We start from the raw sequence: 22,255 nt of genomic DNA on the forward strand, positions 1-22,255 counted from the left end.
TGCCTCATTATATATTATTTTCTCACCTCCCGAGAGTCCAAATTATACCACTTTCTCTTAAGATACATGGGATAAATTCTTAGGGCCAGGTTCTTAATTCAATAATGGTGACTTCAACTATGTCAGTCCACATTTAAATGTGTACGTTTGATCAGAACTGGGTTCTATTAACTTTCCCTTACCAAATGCTCCCGGTGATATACTCTGACCCCCAAGAATCCCTCCAAGAAAAGTTGAAGTTCTTTGCCTGGCCTATGTTGTCTGAATCCAGAGATGTGGATCATCCTACTGTCTTCACTTCATCCTCACAGTATGACCAGTGCAAACACTAGATTTCCCCTAATATCCAGTTGAGTGTCCAAGTTACTTCTGCCATGCGTGTGTAAGATGTGATGTGTGTAAATTTCATACAACCACTATAACACTCCTCTTTCCTACACCTCAGCTCTATACTACTGAAACACAGACTTGGAGAGGTATTGCAGAGGGATTGTGTACATGACCCTGAATGTTAGAACCAACTTCTGGTCAGTAACCAGGAGACAGTATCGTCCAACTGTTCACTGAACAAAGAGTTAATAGCACAAACCCATTGCAAACGGTATGTGGAGTACTTCTGAAATACTTTCTAAAGCAAAAGCCATTAAGCAGTAAAGTTTCCACTACTCCTTCCTGTAGAGATTCCAACAACTCTACTGCTGGCTTTCAATATACAGGCATGTCATGAATGTTTGATTTGTAATATTTGTATTACAATGAGAAGCTTTGACATAACATTTACACATCTGTACTTTAGTACACACATGTGAACCCATTCTTTCCCCTCTGATCTTCTTTCAGAGATGATTTCTCAGGTTACAGTGGGACTTCAAATGTAGCGTCTGTCATCTTGGTTTCCTCAGAATCTGAAAAGATCGCAGGGTCTCAGCCCTCATTCAGTCACTTGTCAGCAAACAGAAGTCTAGTAGCTCCTCTGTCCCTGGGTTAATAGCTGACTGGTTCTCCTCAGGTTCTGTTCTGTCAGTCTGTAGCCTCTATCTGGAGTATCTGCAGCTCTGAATTCCTGCATTCACAACTGAGCCAGGGAGTAACATCTTTGAAAATGGCTCTGGGAAACCAGAGATCACAAGGTCTCAGCCCTCATTCAGTTGCTTGTCAAGAAACAAAAGTCTAGTAGCTCCTCAGTCCCTCTGAGGAATAATCTACAGAGATTCTAGACCCCTCAGCCAGTCAGGAAACAGACATATGTCCTATTGGACATGTTACCACAGAGCAACGCAGCTCTGAATTCCTGCGTTCACAATCGAGCCAGAAAATAAAACCTTGAAAATGCATTTGCTGATTAAATTTCCAGGAGCAAATAAACCTGAGGTGATTTGGGAACTAGTCACTGATATTCTGTGGGGTCGCATCTCACTCAGCCCCTGGCAGAATCGGGCCCAGAGCACACGGCACCTTTAGAAATAGGACCGATTGAGAAACCCTCATGCAGGGCATCGGGATTTTCATACTCTGAGCTCGCTTTGAATGTCAGATTTCTGTGTAGCTTGAACAGCCCACCATGGAGCATGGGCAGATATAGGGAGGGGTTCCCAAGCTACCTAGTGCTGCCTGTCCTCCAGCCCCATCACTGAGTCACCCCGACAGCCCAGCTGAGTCCTCTGCCGCTGCATAGAACATCTGCAAATGGAAACAGCCTTCAGCCTTTCCCCTTCACTTTGTATTTTAAAGATAGTGAAACCTGCCAACGTACCCAATTCCTGCTAGAAGTGGAGCCACTGACACCAGAGGTCTTCACCCTAAAGGACAAGGAGTCATCAGAAAGGTAGCATGGGCAGCAGGCAGTATCTTTCAGATAGGGAGGCAAGTGTCTTTATGAAGCATGCTTGCAAAGTCCCTTGGGGGCTGCTTGGCCATAGGGGAATGTCAGCTGCTTGGCTTTGTGTGCACCAGCTTTAACTCCTGTCGTGACCAATGGCAAATTGCAGGAGGACAAATCACAGGGGATGCGCGGTGATGCTAACCAACCAGACTGCAGTGCCAGCCCTGCAGGCCCTATTCCTGGAATCTGGGCTTGTTGTGTAACCAGTGGTGGATTTAGAGTTAGTGAGGCCCCTTGCGTAGCTTTATTTTTGGGTTTCCCTTTTGGGACCCAGCCAAGGAAAAGAATATTCTCTCTTATCTCCTCCTCCCATTTTTCATTCTCTTTTCTTCATCCTCCTCCTATATTATAAGTAATAGGAAGTAAATGAAAATAAAGTGAGGTACCTTTATTGGCGCAGGGGGTTACAGACCGAGAGGCGCTCGGACACTATAATGATTGGGGGCAGAGCTAAGTGCCGTAGAGTGTGTTCAGCTCTGTGTGCCTCATAAGGACGATTTGGGGCACTGGGTGAAGAACCTGAACTCTTTCCAACACCCCTTGGGGATGAGGCCTGTCATTAGCACAGCACCCTTTGACAAGGGAGTTCTGGGCCCCTCCTGCAGCTTGGCAGTAAGAGGGGGAATCAGGACGTGGTTTCAGAGCGAAGGATCTGGGGAACGTTGCCTGGCCGAACAGAGCCCTGCTGTGATGCCCCTCAGACTGATTCTGACCTCCCACCCACTCCATGAGCAATGAGAGCTGCTGTAGCGCTGGAGATAGACCTCCCAGTCTGCATCCAAATTTCTATCATCACCAAGTTTGGGGGTAGCAGGATGTGGGGGAGGCAGCTGTTTGTGTCCAATAGAGAGCAGTAGCAGGCACTTGGAGCTGGGACTGGGTCATGACCATTTCCATGAGGAATGTGCATGGCCTTGCTTACCTGGCGTGAGCGTGTCTCATGCCTGAACAAGAAGAAAGACCCTCTGAGCTGTGCCTCAGGTACCCAGTGACTCTGCAAGCCCGTCACTGTCATGTCTGGCTGGCTGTGGTGTAACCTTGTTCCTTACAACAGGAGGCTCTGTAGCACAGTAAAGAAGGAAACAATGTTTTTGCTGCTGATGGACTGTGTGACCAGAAATGTCTACTTATTCTCAGTTCCTCTGTTTGTGGGTGCTCCGCTTGCAATATGCCCAGCAGCGCCACCTTTGGAGATTTTCTTGGGAGTCTTGCGTTATTTCCTGTCATTTTTAAAGCCCCAACTTCTGGAATCAAGAGACTGCATGGGAACCTCAGCTTTCAGTTTTCTTAAAAAAAGTTTATTTGAAAAAGTGCGTTGCAGAAAAGCTAGGAAATCTGAAGAGGTGCACCTGAAAGGCTCAGACACCAAAGGCAAATGAAAACCAACTCCACATTAGTATATTTTTAAATCTCATTATTTGTAAACAAATCTCATTATTTTTGGTGACTGTGGCAATTTTTTTTAAAGTACATCAGAAGCAGGAAGCCTGCCACACAATGAGTAGGGCCACTGGATGACTGAGGTGCTAAGGGAACACTCAAGGGAGATGAGGCTGCTGTGGAGAGGCTAAGTAAATTCTTTGCATTGTTCTTCATTGCATAGGATGTGAGGGAGAATCCCATACCAGAGCCTTTCTTTTTAGATGGCAAATCGGAGGAACTTTCTCAGACTGAGGTGTCTGTATGGGAGGTTTTGGAACAAACTGATCAATTCAACTGTAATAAGTCACCAGGACCAGATGGGATTCACCCAGGAGTTCTGAGGAAACTCAAAAACCAAATTTCAGAACTACTCAGTGTGGTATGTGACCTACGGCTTAAATCAGCCTCTGTATCAGACGACTAGCTGTGATGCTGATTTTTAAAAAAAGACTCCAGAGGTGATCCTGGGAATACAGGTTAGTAAGCCTACCTTCAGTACCAGGCAAATTGGTTGAAACTATAGTAAAGAACAGAATTATCAGACACAAAGATGAACACACTTTGTTGGGGAAGAATCAATACAGCTATTCAAAGAAAAATCATACCTCACCAATCTATTAGAATTCTTTGAATATGTCAAGAAAAATGTGGGCACGGGTGATCCAGCGCATATAGTGTACTTGGACTTTCAGGCAGTCTTTGACAAAGTCCATCACCAAAGGCTCTTAAGAAAAGAAAGCAGTCATGGGGGAAGAAGGAAGGTCCTCTCATCGCTGGGATGATTTGGTTGGGTTTGGTCCTGGTTTGAGCAGAGGTTTGGACTGGATGACCTTCTGAGGTCTCTTCCAACCTAATCTTCTATGATTTTATGATCAGTAACTAGTTAAAAGATGGGAGACAAAGGGTAGGAATAAATAGTCAGTGTTCAGAAGGGAGAGAGGTAAATAGTGGTAGCCTCCTGGATAGATAATAAGACAGAGAATATCATATTTCATCTACATAAATCCGTGGTACGCCCCCATCTTGAATACTTTGTGCAGTTCTGGTTGCCCCATCTCAAAAATTATATATTAGAATTGGAAAAGAACAGAGAAGGACGACAAAAAGGTTTAGGGTTATGGAACAGCTTCCCTATGAGGAGAGATTAAAAAGACTGGGACTTCTCAGCTTTGAAAAGAGATGACTAAGGGGGGTTATGATAGAGATCTATAAAATCATGAGTGGTGTGGGGAAAGTGAATCAGGAAGTGTTATCTACCGCTTCACATAACACAACAACCAGGGTCACCCTTGAAGTTAATGTGCAGCAGGTTTAAATCAAACAAAAGGAAGTATTTCCTCACACAGAAATATAACTGATCCAAAAAACAACTAGGTAAGTTCATGGAGGATAGGTCCATCAGTAGCTAGTAGCCAAGATGGTCAGGGATTCAGCCCCATGCTCTGTGTGTCTCTAAACCGCCGACTCCCAAAAGCTGGAAGCAGATGACGGTGGATGGATCACTCGATAATTGCCCTGTTTTGTTCATTCCCCCTGAAGCATCTGCACTGGTCACTGTCTGATGACAGGACACTGGACTTGATGGACCATTGGTCTGAATCAATATGGCCACTCTTATGTTCTTAAATTATTTCTCTGATGGATGGACTGCTGCAGACAAGCCTTTTCCAGGGACTCCTTCTGTAACCCAGCAGACATCATAAGAACATAAGAACGGCCATAATGGGTCAGATCAAAGGTCAGTCTATCCCACTGTCCTGTCTTCTGACAATGGTCAATCAATGCCAGGTGCCCCAGAGGGAATGAACAGAACAGGGAATCATCAAGTGATCCATCCCCTGTCACTCAATTCCCAGGTTCTGGCAAAAAGAGGCTAGGGACACCATCCCTGCCACTCCTGGCTAATAGCCATTAGCTATCCTCCAGTCTTTTGGTACAGAAGCTAAGTGATAGGTTACAAGCCACAGCTAATAGTTCTGCAATTTCATATTTGAGTGTGTGGTAGGGTGCCCATTGGTCCTGTTTTGGCTGGTACAGTCCCTTATTTAAGTCCTGTCCCAGCTGACCTGACATTTTTTGGAAAGGAGGCTTTTGTCCCATACAGGGCCGGTGCAACCCATTTAGGTGACCTAGGAGGTCGCCTAGGGCACTAGAATTTGGGGGTGCCATTTTCTTCGGCAGCAACTGCGGCGGCCGGATCTTCGGCTGCTCCAGTTGCCGCCGGCATTTAGGCGGAGGGAGCAGGGGCAGTGGAGCGTGGGGAGGGCCGCCTGCAGCAAGGGGGGGGGGGCGGCATGCAGGGGAACTCCCTGCCCCAGCTCCTCCCTGCCCCGCCTCCTCTCCGAGCATGCCGTGGCTGCTTCACTTCTCCCGCCTCCCAGGCTTGCGGCGCCTAAGCTGATTGGCAGAGGTGAGCTGGGATGGGGGGGGTGCCTCAGGGTGAGGGGTGGGGAGCTGCTGCGGGGGGGCGCCTCAGGGCGGAGGGGGGAGCTGCTGCACGGGAGGGGGCGCCTCCCGGCGGGGGCTCAGAGACGGGGGGGGGGTGCAAGGTGCAAGTTTCGCCTAGGGCGCCAAACATCTTTCCACCGGCCCTGGTCCCATAGGCTCTTACTGACTTTGTAAATTGGAGGTTTTCATCTACCTCTTCCTCGTAACGTAAGTGAAGGTAATACGGACTGAGTCTTTGGCGGCACTCTGCGTATGGAAAGGTCAAAACCTCCCGACTATGGCTGAGGTATTGTGCCCATCAGCTACTCTAATCAGCCTTCCTATCTCTGTGCCGCCCCCTCCACCCTGTACAACACCCCTTCAGCAGATCCTGCGGGCAGTGGCTACTGTGACAGGCCCTGGTAGCACATCTCTGATGAACCTGTGCTAGCAGGGAGCTGGAGAGAGTCCTAGAGCAGTTGTGGAGGCCCAGAGATTGTTGGTGGGTGAGCCTAGCTACCAGTGGATCACTGAGATCTGTGCATAACTTTGTGGATCCCTGGATTCTGGGTCCCTCTTTTCATTCTTCAGGGAGAAGGGAAGGGAACCCGCCCATCCCGGAACAATCCGAGGAAAATGTCCATGTACGGAGCCTTGTGGAATCTCCCTTCCCTGGTCTGCACCCTGGGTTGGTAATGCAGCAAAAGGGACTGCTAGAGAGAAATCAGGTCCTATATTATTATTCTATTTTATTTTATTTCAGCAAGATCACAGCTGTGACAGCATCATCGTTACCACTTGGCCTCCCCCAAGGTAGCCACGTGACTAATCGGAACCATATGGACAGTGATGACCAGGAGTGGATTTACCATGAAACAAACCGTGTGGTGGCACGGAGCCCCCAACCACAGGAGAGCCCAAAAAATGCAGGAGAAATCTCATCTGACAACCTGCCCCCGAGTCCCGGCCGGTGGCGTAGCAGGGCTCAGGCAGGCAGCCTGCTTGGATGCTGTAGCTGGTGGCCCCATGCCACGCCCAGAAGCGGCCGACTTCTGGCACGTCTCTGCGCGCCCCTGGTGAGGGGCAGGAGGCAGATCTGTGTGCTGCCCTTGCCCCGGAAACCCGCTGCCCCCTCCCCTCCAGGGGCACACAGAGACATTCCAGCAGCAGCGCGGCAGGCCAGGGCTAAGGCGGCTCCCTGCCCATTCTGCCTCCCTCCCTCCACCCCACTCCCAGAAGCGGCCGGCATGTCCCTGCGGCCCCTGTGGGGGTGTCACCGTATGCTCCCCCCACCCAGAGCGCCAACTCCACAGCTCCTATTGGCCAGGAACTGTAGCCCCCTGCCCTCCCCCCCCACCTAGAAGCCTCTGCCAGAGGGGTGTGAATGCCAGTCACTTTGGGAGCTGTGCCACCCTGGGAAGTGCCACCCCCTGACCCACTTCTGCACCCCAAGGCCCTGTCTCAGCCCAGAGCCCGCACCCCACACCGAAACTTCCTCCCACAGCCTGACCCCCTGCACTTCCTCCCACAACCCAACCCCCTGGCCCAGCCCAGAGCCTGCATCCCAAACCCAAACTTCCTCCCAGAGCTCGACCCCCGCACTCCCTCCCACCATGGAGAACTATCCCTTCCTATTGATGTACTCTTATGCAAGGTGCTCTGGCGCTAAAATTGGAATTTGTGTGCCATCAGTTGCACCGCCACAGTTAGGGAAACCCATCTCTGCAAAGCCATCCACTATTTCATGCACATTTCCCAGCGTCACGGTCTTCCGTAGCAAGATGCGATTTATTGCCCCGCACACTTGGAGTACTACAGCACCAACAGTGGACTTTCCCACTCCAAATTGATTTGCAACTGACCGGTAGAAGTCTGGATTCACCAGTTTCCACACAGCGATTGCAACACGCTCCTCTACTGAAAGGGCAGCTCTCATTCTGGTGTCCATATGCCGCAGGTCAGGGGCCAGCTCAGCACATAGCTCCAGGAAGGTTGCTTTACGCATTCTAAAGTTCTGTACCCACCGGTCTTCATCCCACACCTGCATGCCAATGCGATCCCACCAATCAGAGCTTGTTTCCCTAGCCCAAAAGTGACGGTCTACGTATGCAGCTGGTTTGTGAATGCCAAAAGCACTGATAAGTTGCTGCTGTCCATATCAGGCAGAATGTTGGGCGCCTGCGAGTCATCCACAGTCAGTAACTTCACGAGTAACTGTGCTGCCATATGCGATGTCCTCACGACAGTTAACAGCGCATAGGGAAGAGAGAGAGAGAAATACACGATCCATCCTATCTCACTGCAGATGCTGGTGCGCACTACAAAGACTGATAGTTGGAAAAACAGTATGAAAGGAAGCCGGAAACCATTGGAGGGCTGGGACAAAAAGCAGTGCGTGACGGGACATTTTGCACATCCCAGGATGCGCCACGCTCCGTTTCCGCCTTCCCACAACACCTAGAGACAGATGGCGTCACCAGGGACTGTGGGATACTGTAACGATGCTGCCCTTGGTGGGACACTTCTGAGAGTGCCAATTCAGGATAAATTGCTTAAAGCAGGGCAGTTACAGCCCAAGGCTGGGGTTCCTTTGCACACCAAGGCAAACCAAACCAGCCAGACAGAGAAGACTCTGGTTTTACCCCACAGGCTAACCATAAGTTATACAAGCAATTCCCTTAGACTCTCCTATTTCCCAGTGTCACCACCAGTGCCACTCGTTATGAGGACGAATGGTTATGAAAACCAACACCCCAGTAAAAGAAAAAAGGTTCTCCAGATCCGAAAGGACCAAGCCCCAGACCCAGGTCAATATACAAATCAGATCTTACTCTCAAATCACGCTGTTGCCAATCCTTTAGAATCTAAAATCTAAAGGTTTATTCATAAAAAGAAAGAGGTATAGATGAGAGATAGACTTGGTTAAATGGAATCAATTACATACAGTAATGGCAAAGTTCTTGGTTCAGGCTTGTAGCAGTGATGGAATAAACTGCAGGCTCAAATCAAGTCTCTGGAGTACATCCCCCGCTGGGATGGGTCATTCAGTCCTTTGTTCAGAGCTTCAGTTTGTAGCAAGGCAAGAAGCAGGATTGAAGACAAAATTGAGGCATTTCCAGGGCTTTTTATACTCTTTGTCCTGTGGAAGGACACTTCTTTGTTCTTACTGTGGAAAATTACAGCAGCAAGATGGAGACTGGAGCCACATGGGCAAGTCACATGTCCATGCATGACTCAGTTTGCAGGTCAATGCCATTGTTTACATGTTATTTTGAACTTTCCCAGGAAAGCTCAGATGTGGATTGGCGTCTCACAAAGTCCATTGTCAGTTAAGTGTTTCTTGACTGGGCAGTTACTGAGAATAGTCCCTTCTCAAGAAGTTGACCAAATGCTTCAATGAGGCTACTTAGAATCAAAACACATTAAAATACAAGTACAGAGCCAATATTCGTAACTTCAACTACAAAAATGATACACACATACAAACAGCATAATCATAACCAGCAAATCATAACCTTTCCATAGACAACTTACACAACAACCTTTGTACAATATTTGCTGCAAATATATAAGGGTGGTTGCAACAATGATCTATACGCTCACAGGTTATGTCAGTAACATCACAGATACATACCCACAGTGCATTGCTCATGCTGTCGACAACGGTACCCCGAATGTGGACACAATCTGTCTACAGAGGGAGAAAATGTGGACTCACTTTGGTGACTTTGCTTTTGTTGATTTTTTCATGTCGACATTAGTTTAATTGACAAGACTTGGTAGTGTAGACAAGCCCTTTGTAAATGCTGCTGACTGCCTTGGTCTCCATCCCCCAGTGAGCTGTCCCCACTCACCAGCCCCTCTCCCAGTGCTCCAGGCCTTAAACCCTGGCTGAACCTCTCTCTACAGAGTGGAGATCAGTAGCTCATGTCGTCTCAGATGTAAGGGTCAAGCAAGGAATAGGTGGCTGGTGTTTTTCATCTCCCAGGTCAGTAGTGCTGGAGCCAGCAATGATCTTTCAATTGATGAACACTCTGATTATCCTTGACCGAAGGTGTTTGCTTTTCACGCTGTACACGATTGGGTTCATCAGGGGTGGGGCGAGCAGGAAGATGTAGCCCAGGACAATCTGTAGTAAGGGAGAAGAGCCCTTTCCCAATCTGTGTATCAAAGCCAAGCCGATATCTGGTATGTAGAAGAGCAGGACGGCGCAGAGGTGGGAGACGCAGGTGTTCAGGGCCCTGAGGCACTCCGCGTGTGATGCAATACTCAGCACAGTTTTGAGGATCATCACATAAGAGAGGAAGATGAGCAGTGAATCCAACCCCACCGTGAAGACTGTAAGAAACAAGCCATAGACGTAGTTGACTGTGATATCTGAACAAGCCAGATTCATGACATCCTGGTGCAGGCAGTAGGAATGGGAGAGGACATTGGCTCGACAGTATTGGAACCGTTTCAGGAGAAAGGGGAATGGGAATGATACAGCCACCCCTCTTAGGACACACACCAGTCCCATCTTGGATATTCTCGGCAGGGTTAAGATGGAGGCATATCTCAGTGGGTTAGAGATCGCGACAAAGCGGTCAAATGCCATCAACAAGAGTATGGAGGATTCAGTGAATACAAATGAGTGGATGAAGAACAGCTGGGCAAAACAGGCATTGAGGCTGATCTCACTAGAGTTAAACAAATATATGCCCAGTATTGTCGGTATGGTGGATATCGATAAGCCAAGGTCTGTGACTGCCAACATGGAAAGGAAAATGTACATAGGCTCATGGAGGCTTGGATCTGTTTTTATAATGAACAGAATGGCTGAATTTCCCAATATTGAAAAAACATAAATGAAACAGAAGGGGATGGAGATCCAGAGATGGACGTCTTCCTGCCCAGGTATCCTGGTGAGAAGGAACATTGCATATTTGAGTTTTGTGTCATTGACAGCTGACATAATGTATAGGGCAAGTTTCCAGGAGTTTTGGACTTTCCTTCCTGAAAGGAAAAAGAACAGGTGACAAGGTGATATTTAATGAGACATCATTCTGCTCTCTGTGCAATTCTAGAGACTCCAAGGAGCTCAAGGAAGATCAGCAAAAACATAGTCTTGAATTTACATCCCCGATAAGAAGATAGGCACTGCCAGAGTGGATCAGACCTGCAGTCCATCTAGCTCAGTATCTAGCGGCCAGTTCCAGATGCTTCAGTGGAAGGTGGAAGAAGCCCTGCAATAGGCAGCTATGAGATGACCTGCTCCTAGGAAAAGTTTCCCTCGACACCCACTAGTACTACGTATATTGTGGTGTAAATCAGGAACGTTGTGGGCCCTTCCAAGACTTTTTAAAACAGTCCTCAATACTGGAATTGGATTTTCTGGTTACCCATATACACATCCAGTCAGTCTTTGAAAGGTTCTAAGCTCTTGGCCCCATTGATATCTTGTGGCTTTGAGTTCTGCAGCCTACTTGAACATTGTGATTTTACAATTGTGACCTGCACACAGACACCCTTTCTCGTTCTAAACTTCTGATTGTGGCCCATTGTATCATGACATGTGTGTAAACAAATGGCAAGTGCATGGTGAAAATAGTCATTGTATTTATCTGCCCTGCATAGAAGCTATTCATAAACGTCTTTCATTGCCTCATTATATATTATTTTCTCACCTCCCGAGAGTCCAAATTATATCACTTTCTCTTAAGATACATGGGATAAATTCTTAGGGCCAGGTTCTTAATTCAATAATGGTGACTTCAACTATGTCAGTCCACATTTAAATGTGTACGTTTGATCAGAACTGGGTTCTATTAACTTTCCCTTACCAAATGCTCCCGGTGATATACTCTGACCCCCAAGAATCCCTCCAAGAAAAGTTGAAGTGCTTTGCCTGGCCTATGTTGTCTGAATCCAGAGATGTGGATCATCCTACTGTCTTCACTTCATCCTCACAGTATGACCAGTGCAAACACTAGATTTCCCCTAATATCCAGTTGAGTGTCCAAGTTACTTCTGCCATGCGTGTGTAAGAGGTGATGTGTGTAAATTTCATACAACCACTATAACACTCCTCTTTCCTACACCTCAGCTCTATACTACTGAAACACAGACTTGGAGAGGTATTGCAGAGGGATTGTGTACATGACCCTGAATGTTAGAACCAACTTCTGGTCAGTAAGCAGGAGACAGTATCGTCCAACTGTTCACTGAACAAAGAGTTAATAGCACAAACCCATTGCAAACGGTATGTGGAGTACTTCTGAAATACTTTCTAAAGCAAAAGCCATTAAGCAGTAAAGTTTCCACTACTACTTCCTGTAGAGATTCCAACAACTCTACTGCTGGCTTTCAATATACAGGCATGTCATGAATGTTTGATTTGTAATATTTGTATTACAATGAGAAGCTTTGACATAACATTTACACATCTGTACTTTAGTACACACATGTGAACCCATTCTTTCCCCTCTGATCTTCTTTCAGAGATGATTTCTCAGGTTACAGTGGGACTTCAAATGTAGCGTCTGTCATCTTGGTTTCCTCAGAATCTGAAAAGATCGCAGGGTCTCAGCCCTCATTCAGTCACTTGTCAGCAAACAGAAGTCTAGTAGCTCCTCTGTCCCTGGGTTAATAGGTGACTGGTTCTCCTCAGGTTCTGTTCTGTCAGTCTGTAGCCTCTATCCGGAGTATCTGCAGCTCTGAATTCCTGCATTCACAACTGAGCCAGGGAGTAACATCTTTGAAAATGGCTCTGGGAAACCAGAGATCACAAGGTCTCAGCCCTCATTCAGTTGCTTGTCAAGAAACAAAAGGCTAGTAGCTCCTGAGTCCCTCTGAGGAATAATCTACAGAGATTCTAGACCCCTCAGCCAGTCAGGAAACAGACATATGTCCTATTGGACATGTTACCACAGAGCAACACAGCTCTGAATTCCTGCGTTCACAATCGAGCCAGACAATAAAACCTTGAAAATGCATTTGCTGATTAAATTTCCTGGAGCAAATAAACCTGAGGTGATTTGGGAACTAGTCACTGATATTCTGTGGGGTCGCATCTCTGAGCCAGACAATAAAACCTTGAAAATGCATTTGCTGATTAAATTTCCTGGAGCAAATAAACCTGAGGTGATTTGGGAACTAGTCACTGATATTCTGTGGGGACCGATTGAGAAACCCTCATGCAGGGCATCGGGATTTTCATACTCTGAGCTCGCTTTGAATGTCAGATTTCTGTGTAGCTTGAACAGCCCACCATGGAGCATGGGCAGATATAGGGAGGGGTTCCCAAGCTACCTAGTGCTGCCTGTCCTCCAGCCCCATCACTGAGTCACCCCGACAGCCCAGCTGAGTCCTCTGCCGCTGGATAGAACATCTGCAAATGGAAACAGCCTTCAGCCTTTCCCCTTCACTGCACATTTTAAAGATAGTGAAACCTGCCAACGTACCCAATTCCTGCTAGAAGTGGAGCCGCTGACACCAGAGGTCTTCACCCTAAAGGACAAGGAGTCATCAGAGAGGTAGCATGGGCAGCAGGCAGTATCTTTCAGATAGGGAGGCAAGTGTCTTTATGAAGCATGCTTGCAAAGTCCCTTGGGGGCTGCTTGGCCATCGGGGAATGTCAGCTGCTTGGCTTTGTGTGCACCAGCTTTAACTCCTGTCGTGACCAATGGCAAATTGCAGGAGGACAAATCACAGGGGATGCGCGGTGATGCTAACCAACCAGACTGCAGTGCCAGCCCTGCAGGCCCTATTCCTGGTATCTGGGCTTGTTGTAACCAGTGGCGGATTTAGAGTTAGTGAGGCCCCTTGCGTAGCTTTATTTTTGGGTTTCCCTTTTGGGACCCAGCCAAGGAAAAGAATATACTCTCTTATCTCCCCCTCCCATTTTTCATTCTCTTTTCTTCATCCTCCTCCTATATTATAAGTAATAGGAAGTAAATGAAAATAAAGTGAGGTACCTTTATTGGCGCAGGGGGTTACAGACCGAGAGGCGCTCGGACACTATAATGATTGGGGCAAGAGCTAAGTGCCGTAGAGTGTGTTCAGCTCTGTGTACCTCATAAGGACGATTTGGGGCACTGGGTGAAGAACCTGAACTCTTCCCAACACCCCTTGGGGATGAGGCCTGTCATTAGCACAGCCCCCTTTGACGAGGGAGTTCTGGGCCCCTCCTGCAGCTCGGCAGTAAGAGGGGGAATCAGGACGTGGTTTCAGAGCGAAGGATCTGGGGAACGTTGCCTGGCCGAACAGAGCCCTGCTGTGATGCCCCTCAGACTGATCCTGACCTCCCACCCACTCCATGAGCAATGAGAGCTACTGTAGCACTGGAGATAGACCTCCCAGTCTGCATGCAAATTTCTATCATCACCAAGTTTGGGGGTAGCAGGATGTGGGGGAGGCAGCTGTTTGTGTCCAATAGAGAGCAGTAGCAGGCACTTGGAGCTGGGACTGGGTCATGACCATTTCCATGAGGAATGTGCATGGCCTTGCTTACCTGGCGTGAGCGTGTCTCATGCCTGAACAAGAAGAAAGACCCTCTGAGCTGTGCCTCAGGTACCCAGTGACTCTGCGAGCCCGTCACTGTCATGTCTGGCTGGCTGTGGTGTAACCTTGTTCCTTACAACAGGAGGCTCTGTAGCACAGTAAAGAAGGAAACAATGTTTTTGCTGCTGATGGACTGTGTGACCAGAAATGTCTACTTATTCTCAGTTCCTCTGTTTGTGGGTGCTCCGCTTGCAATATGCCCAGCAGCGCCACCTTTGGAGCTTTTCTTGGGAGTCTTGCGTTATTTCCTGTCATTTTTAAAGCCCCAACTTCTGGAATCAAGAGACTGTACGGGAACCTCAGCTTTCAGTTTTCTTTAAAAAAGTTTATTTGAAAAAGTGCGTTGCAGAAAAGCTAGGAAATCTGAAGAGGTGCACCTGAAAGGCTCAGACACCAAAGGCAAATGAAAACCAACTCCACATTAGTATATTTTTAAATCTCATTATTTGTAAACAAATCTCATTATTTTTGGTGACTGTGGCAATTTTTTTTAAAGTACATCAGAAGCAGGAAGCCTGCCACACAATGAGTAGGGCCACTGGATGACTGAGGTGCTAAGGGAACACTCAAGGGAGATGAGGCTGCTGTGGAGAGGCTAAGTAAATTCTTTGCATTGTTCTTCACTGCATAGGATGTGAGGGAGAATCCCATACCAGAGCCTTTCTTTTTAGATGGCAAATCGGAGGAACTTTCTCAGACTGAGGTGTCTGTATGGGAGGTTTTGGAACAAACTGATCAATTCAACTGTAATAAGTCACCAGGACCAGATGGGATTCACCCAGGAGTTCTGAGGGAACTCAAAAACCAAATTTCAGAACTACTCAGTGTGGTATGTGACCTATGGCTTAAATCAGCCTCTGTATCAGACGACTAGCTGTGATGCTGATTTTTAAAAAAAGACTCCAGAGGTGATCCTGGGAATACAGGTTAGTAAGCCTAACTTCAGTACCAGGCAAATTGGTTGAAACTATAGTAAAGAACAGAATTATCAGACACAAAGATGAACACACTTTGTTGGGGAAGAATCAATACAGCTATTCAAAGAAAAATCATACCTCACCAATCTATTAGAATTCTTTGAATGTGTCAAGAAAAATGTGGGCACGGGTGATCCAGCGCATATAGTGTACTTGGACTTTCAGGCAGTCTTTGACAAAGTCCATCACCAAAGGCTCTTAAGAAAAGAAAGCAGTCATGGGGGAAGAAGGAAGGTCCTCTCATCGCTGGGATGATTTGGTTGGGTTTAGTCCTGGTTTGAGCAGAGGTTTGGACTGGATGACCTTCTGAGGTCTCTTCCAACCTAATCTTCTATGATTTTATGATCAGTAACTAGTTAAAAGATGGGAGACAAAGGGTAGGAATAAATAGTCAGTGTTCAGAAGGGAGAGAGGTAAATAGTGGTATCCTCCTGGATAGATAATAAGACAGAGAATATCATATTTCATCTACATAAATCCGTGGTACGCCCCCATCTTGAATACTTTGTGCAGTTCTGGTTGCCCCATCTCAAAAATTATATATTAGAATTGGAAAAGAACAGAGAAGGGCGACAAAAAGGTTTAGGGTTATGGAACAGCTTCCCTATGAGGAGAGATTAAAAAGACTGGGACTTCTCAGCTTTGAAAAGAGATGACTAAGGGGGGTTACGATAGAGATCTATAAAATCATGAGTGGTGTGGGGAAAGTGAATCAGGAAGTGTTATCTACCGCTTCACATAACACAACAACCAGGGTCACCCTTGAAGTTAATGTGCAGCAGGTTTAAATCAAACAAAAGGAAGTATTTCCTCACACAGAAATATAACTGATCCAAAAAACAACTAGGTAAGTTCATGGAGGATAGGTCCATCAGTAGCTAGTAGCCAAGATGGTCAGGGATTCAGCCCCATGCTCTGTGTGTCTCTAAACCGCTGACTCCCAAAACCTGGAAGCAGATGACGGTGGATGGATCACTCGATAATTGCCCTGTTTTGTTCATTCCCGCTGAAGCATCTGCACTGGTCACTGTCTGATGACAGGACACTGGACTTGATGGACCATTGGTCTGAATCAATATGGCCACTCTTATGTTCTTAAATTGTTTCTCTGATGGATGGACTGCTGCAGACAACCCTTTTCCAGGGACTCCTTCTGTAACCCTAGCAGACATCATAAGAACATAAGAACGGCCATAATGGGTCAGATCAAAGGTCAATCTATCCCACTGTTCTGTCTTCTGACAATGGTCAATCAATGCCAGGTGCCCCAGAGGGAATGAACAGAACAGGTAATCATCAAGTGATCCATCCCCTGTCACTCAATTCCCAGGTTCTGGCAAAAAGAGGCTAGGGACACCATCCCTGCCAATCCTGGCTAAAAGCCATTAGCTATCTTCCAGTCTTTTGGTACAGAAGCTAAGTGATAGGTTACAAACCACAGCTAATAGTTCTGCAATTTCACATTTGAGTGTGTGGTAGGGTGCCCATTGGTCCTGTTTTGGCTGGTACAGTCCCTTATTTAAGTCCTGTCCCAGCTGACCTGACATTTTTTGGAAAGGAGGCTTTTGTCCCATACAGGGCCGGTGCAACCCATTTAGGTGACCTAGGCGGTCGCCTAGGGCACTAGAATTTGGGGGTGCCATTTTCTTCGGCAGCAACTGCGGCGGCCGGATCTTCGGCTGCCCCAGTTGCCGCCGGCATTTAGGCGGAAGGAGCTGGGGCAGTGGAGCGCGGGGAGGGCCGCCTGCAGGGGAACTCCCTGCCCCAGCTCCTCCCTGCCCCGCCTCCTCCCCGAGCATGCCGTGGCTGCTTCACTTCTCCCGCCTCCCAGGCTTGCGGCGCCTAAGCTGATTGGCAGAGGTGAGCTGGGATGGGGGGGGCGCCTCAGGGCGGAGGGGGGAGCTGCTGCGCGGGAGGGGGCGCCTCCCGGCGGGGGCTCGGGGACGGGGGGGGCGCAAGGTGCAAGTTTCGCCTAGGGCGCCAAACATCCTTCCACCGGCCCTGGTCCCATAGGCTCTTACTGACTTTGTAAATTGGAGGTTTTCATCTACCTCTTCCTCGTAACGTAAGTGAAGGTAATACGGACTGAGTCTTTGGCGGCACTCTGTGTATGGAAAGGTCAAAACCTCCCGACTATGGCTGAGGTATTGTGCCCATCAGCTACTCTAATCAGCCTTCCTATCTCTGTGCAGCCCCCTCCACCCTGTACAACACCCCTTCAGCAGATCCTGCGGGCAGTGGCTACTGTGACAGGCCCTGGTAGCACATCTCTGATGAACCTGTGCTAGCAGGGAGCTGGAGAGAGTCCTAGAGCAGTTGTGGAGGCCCAGAGATTGTTGGTGGGTGAGCCTAGCTACCAGTGGATCACTGAGATCTGTGCATAACTTTGTGGATCCCTGGATTCTGGGTCCCTCTTTTCATTCTTCAGGGAGAAGGCAAGGGAACCCCCACATCCCAGAACAATCCGAGGGAAATGTCCATGTAGGGAGCCTTGTGTAATCTCCCTTCCCTGGTCTGCACCCTGGGTTGGTAATGCAGCAAAAGGGACTGCTAGGGAGAAATCAGGTCCTATATTATTATTCTATTTTATTTTATTTCAGCAAGATCACAGCTGTGACAGCATCATCGTTACCACTTGGCCTCCCCCAAGGTAGCCACGTGACTAATCGGAACCATATGGACAGTGATGACCAGGAGTGGATTTACCATGAAACAAACCGTGTGGTGGCACGGAGCCCCCAACCACAGGAGAGCCCGAAAAATGCAGGAGAAATCTCATCTGAAAACCTGCCCCTGAGTCCCGGCCGGCGGCTTAGCAGGGCTCAGGCAGGCAGCCTGCTTGGATGCTGTAGCTGGTGGCCCCATGCCATGCCCAGAAGCGGCCGACTTCTGGCACATCTCTGCGCACCCCTGGTGAGGGGCAGGAGGCAGATCTGTGTGCTGCCCTTGCCCCGGAAACCCGCTGCCCCCTCCCCTCCAGGGGCACACAGAGACATTCCAGCAGCAGCGCGGCAGGCCAGGGCTAAGGCGGCTCCCTGCCCATTCTGCCTCCCTCCCTCCACCCCACTCCCAGAAGCGGCCGGCATGTCCCTGCGGCCCCTGTGGGGGTGTCACCATATGCTCCCCCCACCCAGAGCGCCAACTCCACAGCTCCTATTGGCCAGGAACTGTAGCCCCCTGCCCTCCCCCCCCCCCCACCTAGAAGCCTCTGCCAGAGGGGTGTGAATGCCAGTCACTTTGGGAGCTGTGCCACCCTGGGAAGTGCCACCCCCTGACCCACTTCTGCACCCCAAGGCCCTGTCTCAGCCCAGAGCCCGCACCCCACACCGAAACTTCCTCCCACAGCCTGACCCCCTGCACTTCCTCCCACACCCCAACCCCCTGGCCCAGCCCAGAGCCTGCATCCCAAACCCAAACTTCCTCCCAGAGCTCGACCCCTGCACTCGCTCCCACAATGGAGAAGTATCCCTTCCTATGGATGTACTCCGAGGCAAGGGGCTCTGGCGCTAAAATTGGAATTTGTGTGCCATCAGTTGCACCGCCACAGTTAGGGAAACCCATCTCTGCAAAGCCATCCACTATTTCATGCACATTTCCCAACATCACGGTCTTCTGTAGCAAGATGCGATTTATTGCCCCGCACACTTGGAGTAATACAGCCCCAACAGTGGACTTCCCCCCTCCAAATTGATTTGCAGTTGACCGGTAGGAGTCTGGATTCACCAGCTTCCACACAGCGATTGCAACACACTTCTCTACTGAAAGGGCAGCTCTCATTCTGGTGTCCATATGCCGCAGGTCAGGGGCCAGCTCAGCACATAGCTCCAGGAAGGTTGCTTTACGCATTCTAAAGTTCTGTACCCACCGGTCTTCATCCCACACCTGCATGCCAATGCGATCCCACCAATCAGAGCTTGTTTCCCTAGCCCAAAAGTGACGGTCTACGTATGCAGCTGCTTTGTGAATGCCAAAAGCACTGATAAGTTGCTGCCGTCCATATCAGGCAGAATGTTGGGCGCCTGCGAGTCATCCACAGTCAGTAACTTCACGAGTAACTGTGCTGCCATGCGCGATGGCCTCACGACAGTTAATGGTACATAGGGAAGAGAGCGAGAGAAATACACGATCCATCCTATCTCACTGCAGATGCTGGTGCGCACTACAAAGACTGATAGTTGGAAAAACAGTACGAAAGGAAGCCGGAAACCATTGGAGGGCTGGGACAAAAAGCAGTGCGTGACGGGACATTTTGCACATCCCAGGATGCGCCACGCTCCGTTTTTCCCTTCCCACAACACCTAGAGACAGATGGCGTCACCAGGGACTGTGGGATACTGTAATGATGCTGCCCTTGGTGGGACACTTCTGAGAGTGCCAATTCAGGATAAATTGCTTAAAGCAGGGCAGTTACAGCCCAAGGTTGGGGTTCCTTTGCACACCAAGGCAAACCAAACCAGCCAGACAGAGAAGACTCTGGTTTTACCCCACTGGCTAACCATAAGTTATACAAGCAATTCCCTTAGACTCTCCTGTTTCCCAGTATCACCATCAGTGCCACTCCTTATGGGGACAAATGGTTATGAAAACCAAGACCCCAGTAAAAGAAAAAAGGTTCTCCAGATCCGAAAGGACCAAGCCCCAGACCCAGGTCAATATACAAATCAGATCTTACTCTCAAATCACGCTGTTGCCAATCCTTTAGAATCTAAAATCTAAAGGTTTATTCATAAAAAGAAAGAGGTATAGATGAGAGATAGACTTGGTTAAATGGAATCAATTACATACAGTAATGGCAAAGTTCTTGGTTCAGGCTTGTAGCAGTGATGGAATAAACTGCAGGCTCAAATCAAGTCTCTGGAGTACATCCCCCGCTGGGATGGGTCATTCAGTCCTTTGTTCAGAGCTTCAGTTTGTAGCAAGGCAAGAAGCAGGATTGAAGACAAAATTGAGGCATTTCCAGGGCTTTTTATACTCTTTGTCCTGTGGAAGGACACTTCTTTGTTCTTACTGTGGAAAATTACAGCAGCAAGATGGAGACTGGAGCCACATGGGCAAGTCACATGTCCATGCATGACTCAGTTTGCAGGTCAATGCCATTGTTTACATGTTATTTTGAACTTTCCCAGGAAAGCTCAGATGTGGATTGGCGTCTCACAAAGTCCATTGTCAGTTAAGTGTTTCTTGACTGGGCAGTTACTGAGAATAGTCCCTTCTCAAGAAGTTGACCAAATGCTTCACTGAGGCTACTTAGAATCAAAACACATTAAAATACAAGTACAGAGCCAATATTTGTAACTTCAACTACAAAAACGATACACACATACAAACAGCATAATCATAACCAGCAAATCATAACCTTTCCATAGACAACTTACACAACAACCTTTGCACAATATTTGCTGCAAATATATAACGGTGGTTGCAACAATGATCTATATGCTCACAGGTTATGTCAGTAACATCACAGATACATACCCACAGTGCATTGCTCATGCTGTCGACAACGGTGCCCCGAATGTGGACACAATCTGTCTACAGAGGGAGAAAATGTAGACTCGCTTTGGTGACTTTGCTTTTGTTGATTTTTTCATGTCGACATTAGTTTAATTGACAAGACTTGGTAGTGTAGACAAGCCCTTTGTAAATGCTGCTGACTGCCTTGGTCTCCATCCCCCAGTGAGCTGTCCCCACTCACCAGCCCCTCTCCCAGTGCTCCAGGCCTTAAACCCTGGCTGAACCTCTCTCTACAGAGTGGAGATCAGTAGCTCATGTCGTCTCAGATGTAAGGGTCAAGCAAGGAATAGGTGGCTGGTGTTTTTCATCTCCCAGGTCAGCAGTGCTGGAGCCAGCAATGATCTTTCAATTGATGAACACTCTGATTATCCTTGACCGAAGGTGTTTGCTTTTCACGCTGTACATGATTGGGTTCATCAGGGTTGGGGCGAGCAGGAAGATGTAGCCCAGGACAATCTGTAGTAAGGGAGAAGAGCCCTTCCCCAATCTGTGTATCAAACCCAAGCCGATATCTGGTATGTAGAAGAGCAGGACGGCGCAGAGGTGGGAGACGCAGGTGTTCAGGGCCCTGAGGCACTCCGCGTGTGATGCAATACTCAGCACAGTTTTGAGGATCATCATATAAGAGAGGAAGATGAGCAGTGAATCCAACCCCACCGTGAAGACTGTAAGAAACAAGCCATAGACGTAGTTGACTGTGATATCTGAACAAGCCAGATTCATGACATCCTGGTGCAGGCAGTAGGAATGGGAGAGGACATTGGCTCGACAGTATTGGAACCGTTTCAGGAGAAAGGGGAATGGGAATGATACAGCCACCCCTCTTAGGACACACACCAGTCCCATCTTGGATATTCTCGGCAGGGTTAAGATGGAGGCATATCTCAGTGGGTTAGAGATCGCGACAAAGCGGTCAAATGCCATCAACAAGAGTATGGAGGATTCAGTGAATACAAATGAGTGGATGAAGAACAGCTGGGCAAAACAGGCATTGAGGCTGATCTCACTAGAGTTAAACAAATATATGCCCAGTATTGTCGGTATGGTGGATATCGATAAGCCAAGGTCTGTGACTGCCAACATGGAAAGGAAAATGTACATAGGCTCATGGAGGCTTGGATCTGTTTTTATAATGAACAGAATGGTTGAATTTCCCAATATTGAAAAAACATAAATGAAGCAGAAGGGGATGGAGATCCAGAGATGGACGTCTTCCTGCCCAGGTATCCTGGTGAGAAGGAACATTGCAGATTTGAGTTTCGTGTCATTTACAGCTGACATAATGTACAGGGCAAGTTTCCAGGAATTTTGGACTTTCCTTCCTGAAAGGAGAAAGAACAGGAGACTAGATGATATTTAATGAGAGATCATTCTGCTCTTTAAAAACAACAAGGAGTCTGGTGGCACCTTGAAGACTAACAGATTTATTTGGGCATAAGCTTTCGTGGGTAAAAACCTCACTTCTTCAGATGCACTTCATTTCATTCTGCTC

At 48.1% G+C, this 22,255-nt stretch overlaps 2 protein-coding genes across 2 annotated transcripts; both read right to left on the reverse strand.

The window, feature by feature from the left end:
- Positions 1 to 6,716: 6,716 nt before the first annotated feature.
- Positions 6,717 to 10,685, reverse strand: LOC135873437 (olfactory receptor 51G2-like). The gene is made up of 2 exons (XM_065397935.1): positions 9,759 to 10,685; positions 6,717 to 6,995 (listed from the first exon to the last, which is right to left on the reverse strand). Exons 1-2 carry the CDS (start codon positions 10,683 to 10,685, stop codon positions 6,717 to 6,719), a joined length of 1,206 nt encoding a protein of 401 aa, XP_065254007.1.
- A 7,386-nt stretch (positions 10,686 to 18,071) lies between these two features.
- LOC135873445 (olfactory receptor 51G2-like) lies at positions 18,072 to 22,044 on the reverse strand. The gene is made up of 2 exons (XM_065397946.1): positions 21,118 to 22,044; positions 18,072 to 18,350 (listed from the first exon to the last, which is right to left on the reverse strand). Exons 1-2 carry the CDS (start codon positions 22,042 to 22,044, stop codon positions 18,072 to 18,074), a joined length of 1,206 nt encoding a protein of 401 aa, XP_065254018.1.
- Positions 22,045 to 22,255: the final 211 nt, after the last annotated feature.

Source organism: Emys orbicularis, chromosome 1 (genome assembly GCF_028017835.1).
Source record: "Emys orbicularis isolate rEmyOrb1 chromosome 1, rEmyOrb1.hap1, whole genome shotgun sequence".
Taxonomy (NCBI): domain Eukaryota; kingdom Metazoa; phylum Chordata; order Testudines; family Emydidae; genus Emys; species Emys orbicularis.

Excerpts from the sequence above, each read along its gene's own strand:
- LOC135873437 (XM_065397935.1), bottom strand. The coding sequence starts at position 10,685 with ATGTCAGCTGTCAATGACACAAAACTCAAATATGCAATGTTCCTTCTC. Across the intron at positions 6,996-9,758 it reads CAAGGATAATCAGAGTGTTC|AGGGGCCGCAGGGACATGCC; the intron begins ATCAATTGAAAG and ends TGACACCCCCAC.
- LOC135873445 (XM_065397946.1), bottom strand. The coding sequence starts at position 22,044 with ATGTCAGCTGTAAATGACACGAAACTCAAATCTGCAATGTTCCTTCTC. Across the intron at positions 18,351-21,117 it reads CAAGGATAATCAGAGTGTTC|AGGGGCCGCAGGGACATGCC; the intron begins ATCAATTGAAAG and ends TGACACCCCCAC.